The sequence below is a fragment of the Cebus imitator genome, unplaced genomic scaffold, assembly GCF_001604975.1.
Source record: "Cebus imitator isolate Cc_AM_T3 unplaced genomic scaffold, Cebus_imitator-1.0 Scaffold24, whole genome shotgun sequence".
NCBI lineage: Eukaryota > Metazoa > Chordata > Mammalia > Primates > Cebidae > Cebus > Cebus imitator.
This window is the reverse complement of record NW_016107339.1, coordinates 4,098,433-4,105,795: the sequence shown is the minus strand read 5'-3', so window position 1 is coordinate 4,105,795 and position 7,363 is coordinate 4,098,433. Positions and strand designations below refer to the sequence as shown.

General features: G+C 38.3%; 1 protein-coding gene across 1 annotated transcript in view; it reads left to right on the top strand.

Annotated features, from left to right (window-relative positions):
• Positions 1–7,363, top strand: part of EFHB (EF-hand domain family member B) — a 59,729-nt gene that overhangs the window by 29,899 nt on the left and 22,467 nt on the right. Inside the window, exons 6-8 of the mRNA XM_017522528.1 lie at positions 1,016–1,145; positions 5,257–5,340; positions 5,906–5,973. Of these exons, the coding sequence (XP_017378017.1) occupies positions 1,016–1,145; positions 5,257–5,340; positions 5,906–5,973 (282 nt within the window). The remainder of the gene's footprint in view (positions 1–1,015; positions 1,146–5,256; positions 5,341–5,905; positions 5,974–7,363) is intronic.

Here is a 7,363-nt window from a genome sequence, read left to right as displayed (position 1 = left end):
TTTTAATTAGTATTATTTTTTTTAAGACAGGGTTTCACCATGTTGGTCAGGCTGGTCTTGAACTCCCGACCTCAGGTGATCTGCCCGCTTTGGCCTCCAAAGTGCTTGGATTACAGGCGTGAGCCACCACGCCCAGCCGGATAGTATGAACATTTTAAGAAAATTAATTCTTTTGATCAATGAGCATAGAATGTCTTTTCATTTTATTTGTGTCCTCTTCAATATCTTTTATCATTGTTTTATAGTTTTCAGTATACAGGTCTTTTACAAAACTCTTTGGTTAAGTTCATTCCTAAGTATCTTATTTTTTAATGCTGTCATAAATTGAATTGTTTTCCTGATTTCTTTTTTGTATAGGTTGTTATTTTTTATAGAAATGCCATGGATTTTTATGTGTTGATTTTGTATTTTTTGACTTTACTTCATTTATTAGTTCTTTTGTTTTTTGAGAAAAAGCCTCACTTTGTTGCCCAGGCTGGAGTGCAGTGGTGTGACCTTGGCTCACTGCAACCTCCGCCTCCTGGGGTCAAGCGATTCTTGTGCCGCAGCCTCCCAAGTAGCTGGGATTATAGGTGTGTGCCACCATGACCAGCTAAGGTTTGTATTTTTAGAGAAGACAGGGTTTCACCATGTTGGCCAGACTGGTCTCGAACTCCTGGCCTCAAGTGATCCACCAGTCTCGGCCTCCCAACGTGCTGGGATTACAGGCATGAACCACTGTGCCCAGCCAAATTCATTACTTCTAACAGCTTTTTGAATGAGTCTTTGGGAATTTCTACACATAGTTTTTCAAATATTGACACAAAGAATTGTTGTGTATAGCATCCCACCAGTCTCCCAGCTCACGTGGGGGAATGCTTCTGTCGTCTGTAGCTAAATCTGTGCAATTCCCACACTGTTACAATTTCATTTTTTGTCTCATTCTCATTTTCAATGTAAATGAGAACATAATGTGTGTCTTGCAAGATAAGATTGTGTTGTTTAAGTCATAAGTTTTCCTTTTTTTCCCCCACAGGAGAGGCAAAGAACCGAAAGTATAACCCATCAAGTTTCCATAGGTTTAATGTGTTTGGAGTACCAACACCACATTTTAATGATGGACGAGCCATGGCTAAATCTTTATATTGGCTCCATGAACTACAAATGTAAGTTTAATTACATTGTGCTCAGGAACAAGTATTAGACCTTCGGGCTTAAAGAAAAGTTGATTTTTAAAATTTATATTTTGAAGAGGTGATACAACAATATGGTTCAAACAAAATTATTAGAAAAAAATAGAAAAAACAGTGTAATGTATTTCACTTCTGACACACATCCAGTTTCTACAGAGGTAAAAATGATACTTTTTTTTTTTTAGCTGTTTTTATTCTGAAGTTACAAGCAAACATAAAGACCTATATGCATGTTTTAACTCTCTGGATTAACTTTATCGTGTTTCTTAAATACAATGGACTTTCAAAACTCTACCAAGACAATTGTAATTGACTTGAAATTTATTTACTTGTCTATTTTATTATGAGACAGTGTCTTGCTCTATTGCCCAGGCTGGAGTGCAGCAGGGCTATCGTAGCTCACTGCAGCCTTGAACTCCTGAACTCAAGCTATCCAACTCAGCCTTCTGAATAGCTGGGAATAAAGACATGAGCTACCTTCCCGTCTTGACCTGACATCTGTTATTCAGCTTTGTTGAATAGTTCTTTGGGCACCTGAGCATCAGACTCAACTTTTTCAAATTGTGACCTTTTTATGTCTTCATTCCATATAAACTACTTCCCTAGGAAACAAAATTGGATACTTAGTTTTTCATTCCCTGTATTATATTTTATATCTGAGCTAACACATACACTTTGGAAGATTGCTCATAAAAATCTAGGTTTCTTGTTATGCTCAAAAAAATCAGAAGATTGTGGACACTGGTGCCATGGGTTGAAAATTATAGGTACTGGTACCTCGCCACCCTCCCCAAAAAGACATGTTTATGTCCTGATGCCCAGAACCTATGAATGTTACTTTGTGTGGAAAAAGGATCTTTGTAGATGTAATTAAGTATCTTGAGGTGAAGAGATCATTCTGGAGTATCTGAGTGGGAATTAAATCTAATGGTCAGTATCCATAGAGCGGCAGAAGAAGATCTGATACACAAGAAGAAAAGACATGCAGAAGGGAAGGTATGTGAGGATGGAGATAGAAATTGGTGTCATGTGCCTATAACCAAGTAATGCTAAGTAATGCCAACAGCCATCAGACTTTGGAAGAAGCAAGGAATGGGCTGGGTGTGGTGGCACATGCCTGTAGTCCCAGCACTTTGGGAGGCTGAGGTGGGAAGATGGCTTGAGCCCAGGAGCTTGAGGCCACCCTGGGCAACATATTGAGACCCAATTTCTAGGGAAAAAAACAAAAAAAGCAAGAAACGAATTCTCCCCTAGAGTTGGTTTTTGTTTTTGTTTTTCGTTTTTTTTTGAGACGGAATCTTGCTCTGTCACCAGGCGTCAGGCTGGAGTGCAGTGGCGAAATCTCGGCTCACTGCAACCTCCACCTCCTGGGTTCAAGCGATTCTTCCGCCTAAGCCTCCCGAGTAGCTGGGACCACAGGCGCGTGCCACCACGCCCAGCTAATTTTTTTGTATTTTTAGTAGAGACAGGGTTTCACCATGTTGGCCAGGATGCTTTCGATCTCTTGATGTCGTGATCCGCCCACCTCAGCCTCCCAAAGTGTTGGGATTACAGGCGTGAGCCACCGCGCCCGGCAAATTCTCCCCTAGAGTTGTTAGAAGAATTGTGGCCTTGCTGACACTTTGATTTCCACTTTCTGGCTTCCAGGACTGTGAGAGAGTACATTTTGAAAGCCACCAGGTTTTGGTAATTTGTTATAACCACCACGTGAAACTAATGCATGGGGCCTGCATTCATAGTTGCCTATGACAGGGGTAGATTTGTTCTGACCTCTGCCCTTTTTAAAAGAGACAATGTCCCCCTAGGTTTCCATAGGCTCACCGTGCACACAAACTTAGCATTCCTGCAAATATCCAACCTGCCTCACTCTTTTGCCTATTTTGTTTCTGTGACAATAACAGCTTTCAGTCATAGAGACAAGATTCTGAGCTCTTTATATATTATTGGTTTAATTATAATTCACCTACCCTGTGGAGTTCCTCTGTTTGTTAAAGTTATAGCCCTAAATGGCCTTGATTTATTCTGACTCCCCCTACATTTTTCCCATCCCACCCCCACCAACAAATGGGAAGGAAATGAAGAAATGAGATGAATTACTTACATTTCTTCTTTTGTTTCTCCACAGAGTGTCACTCTTCTCCAGAAATGCATTCAGCTCAGTAGTTCAATAGTACTGGAGATACTTTGAAAAGCAAATGGAGTTTAAGAATGTGATAATTTCATTGTCTTTAGTCTTAGCAAAACAATAGAGAATTTATTAATTTTAATGTTATTAAATAGTAGTGTTGTAATTTTACAGGTTTTAAAAGAAATTTTATTCATTTAATCACAGCGGTAGAAGTAACAAAATTATTTTACAGAAAACGGGCAAAATAAAATCACTCATAATCCTGTTCACTTTAATTCAATGATTATTATCATTTTAATGTATTTTTTCCTTGTGTGGCTTCCTAGGTAGATTTTTGCATAGTTTTCACCAGAGTGCAATCCCATTTTATATCCTATTTTCCACGTAACTTAAAGTAATTATATATTGCTGTATATGCCAGTGTTGAAAATGCATGCACTGTATTCTTATTAATGTGATATAATTTAACTGCCCTCCACAATTGAACATTTTGATTCTTCTATTATAGTCAATGAGGCTACAAACATTTTTATAGGTATAACTTTTCTATGTTTTTTTTTTTTTTGAGACAGGCTTACTCTGTTGCCCAGGCTGGAGTGCAGTGGCATGATCTTGGCTCATTGCAGCCTCTGACTCCAAGGTTCAAGTGACTTTCCTGCCTCAGCCTCCCAAGTACCTGGGATTACAGGCATGCACCACACCTTGCTAAATTTTGTATTTTTAGTAGGGACAGTTTCACCATGTTGGTCAGGTTGGTCTCGAACTCCTGACCTCAAGTGATCCACCGACTTTAGCCTCCCAAAGTGTCGGGATTACAGGTGTGAGCCACTGCACCCAGCCTCTTTTCTACATTTTTAATTGCTATCTGGATTGTATCATTTGTTATTGGTTCCCAGATGTGGATAAAAGGGCATGAGTACTTTTATGTTTTTTGATTCATATTGCCCAATTATTTCCAAAGGCATTGTAGGAATTTGCACTAGCAATCTATAAGTCTTCTACCATACTTTTTGCCAAAGTTAGATATTATCTCTCTCAATATATTTTTATGTATTTGCTTGTTTGCTAGGTTAGAGGTGGCACTTTGTTGTTCTTTTATTACTATAGAGTATTATAAATTCTCCATGCATTTGCTTACTAGATGTGAGTTATTTGTTTATATCCTTTGGTTATTTATTTATTTGATGCTTAATTTTTTTATTTTTATTTTTTGTAGAGACGAGATCTCACTATGTTACCCAGGCTGGTCCCAAACTCCTGATCTTTAACATAGTGAGATCCTCCTGCCTTAGGTTACTAAAGTGTTGAGATTATAGGCATGAACTACTGCACCTGGCCTAATGCTTAATTTCTTTCTAGCAATTTAATGGGCTACACTTGCTTTATTTTATTTTGTTTTTTTGAGACATGGTCTCACTCTGTCACCCAGGCTGGAGTCCAGTGGCGTCATCTCAGCTCAGCCTCTCAGGCTCAAGCTATCCTCCTAACTCAGCCTGCCCAGTAGTTGGGACTACAGGTGCATGTCACCACGCCCAGCTAGTTTTTGTACTTTTTTTTTTTAAGAGACAGGGTTTCGCCATGTTGCCCAGGCTGGTCCCAAACGCCTGAGCTCAAGTGATCTGCCCACCTCGGCCTCCCTAAGTGTTGAGATTACAGGAGTAAGTCACTGTGCCTGGCCGGGAGCTACACTTACAATAGTAATATTAACACCTTGTTTTTATTTACTAAAAATATTGTTTGCTTACCTTATTCATTAATCAAGGTTTATTTTTATTTTAGTGTAAATGAAAAAACAAATGACCAAATAAAACTTTCTTTTTAGCAAAAAGTTTCTTTTGAAACTACGTTTGTTCCTTGAAGGCCTAATGATACTATGGTATTCTTCACCTTACGTATATTTGGCAGCCAAGAATACTTTAGGTAATAGAGATACCTGATGATGTTCTAATTTTGCAGGAAAAAGGGAACTAAGTTTGTATCCAAAAGAGTGGATGATTTCAAAGAAAAGTTTCAACATAAACTTGGAAGAGTTTTAGATCCGTAAGTTAATGATTAACTTCAAATTGATAGTTTCTTTGCATAGAACTTAAAAAGTAATCTTGTGGTAACTGTTGGTGTGCCTATTAGATTCTATCTATTAAATAAGAAAATGGTTATTTTATTGTTAATCAGTTAATCTGTTAATGTCTATAGAATTTGAGATTCCAGGAAAGCAGTGAGTACTCCACAATGCAGAAGGCACTGGGGAAGAGAGAGGGATAATTTTGCATAAAGCATTATTTCTGGGATATCAGAGATTCAACTTACTGTGTTTACACTTTTCTTTGTCTTTCCTGTCTGTCTTGCTTTCTATTTATGCTTTGGTAATTTTGCTTTGAATGTGTTCTGTTTTTTCTTTGTAATTCTGGTCTCTTGAAAGAAGGTGAAAGTATTCAGTCAATGTTAATGGAAGTGGAAGATCAGACAAAAGATCTATTTTATTTGATCTTCGTAGTTTGATTATAAGATAAAATATGGGCTACTAAGAACATATGGGAAACATATTTTAAATTCCAGGGATGCCATGTGGTGAGTATTTTAACTAAGGATTTGTTTTCTTTGATAGCATTGCAGAAACAATGAATGTTCCCTCAGACTACACATTTGGAGCTTGTCTCCGTCCTGAGGAGTATGGTAAATATACACACTTTCTCCATAAAAAAAACCCCAAACAAACAGCAACAAAGTCTCTGCAAAGTTATGCAGTTAAGCTCACCATCGCCTTATTTCAAAGCTTCTAATTTTAAAGGCTTAAAATGTTGCATTAACATTAATGAGAAAAGTATATAACACAGAAAGAATTTTTTTTTTTTGTATTATGTTTGAAATAGGTACATTTGGAAGCCCTTGTAATAAGTACCGTAAGTGTAGTTAAGGCTTTGAATTTTATCTAGGAAAAATAAATATGGACTATATTAAATAAGCCAGAGTGAAATGGGCAGTTTTTTAATGACTTAGGGTATTGTCCTAGGTCCTTGCTCGTCAAAGGTCTGCAGACTGCCAGTATTGGCATCCCCTGGGAGCTTCTTAGAAGCGCAGAATCTCAGGCCCCATCCCAGAACTACTGAGTCAGAAACTGCGTTTTAACTATATTTCTGGGTGAATTTTGAGCACATTCAAATATGAGAAAGCACTGTATTCTACAACCTCATAATTAAGAACCACTCTTTTCCCACCAGCCAGCCAGCTAGCCAATCAGTTAATCCATCAATCAGTACATAAAGTAGCAGAAGAAACTTACTAGGATTTTGTTTTTCTTTCTAGGCAATCTAAACAGCAGACATCCAAAGGGAAAAATATGCTACAGCTTATCAGGGTTGGGCTGTATATCAGTGGTTTTCAAAACATGGGCTGTAGACTACCTACATTAAAATCATCTAGGGAGTTTTATTAAATCTGCACATTCCTGGGACTCATGCCCTAGATAGTCTGATTCAGTAGGTTCTTATATACACTAAGGTTTAAGAACCACTATGAAAAATGTTTTAGCTAAAGTCTACTCATTGACAAATAGAATAAATATTTATTGAGCTTATGCAAGACAGTGGTTTGGAGCATCATTAATTACCACATTAGGAAATTGTATTTTGATTGTTTTTACACAAATCACTAATGTTTAATGGATACCTATCCATCTTAGAGGCCTTAATATCTTTTGAAGGGAGGCTGAGGCGGGTGGATCACTTGAGGTCAGGAGTTCAAGACCAGTCTGGCCAACATGGTGAAACCCCATCTCTATTAAAAATACAACAATTAGCCAGGTGTGGTGGCATGCAGTTGTAATCCCAGCTACTCAGGAGGCTGAGGCAGGAGAATCACTTGAACCCAGGAGGTGGAGGTTGTTGTGAGGTGAGATCATGCCACCATACTCCAGCCTGGGCAACAGAGCAAAACTATCTTAAAAAAAAAAAAAAAAAAAGGCCGGGCACGGTGGCTCAAGCCTGTAATCCCAGCACTTTGGGAGGCCGAGGAGGGTGGATCACGAAGTCAAGAGATCGAGACCATCCTGGTCAACATGGTGAAA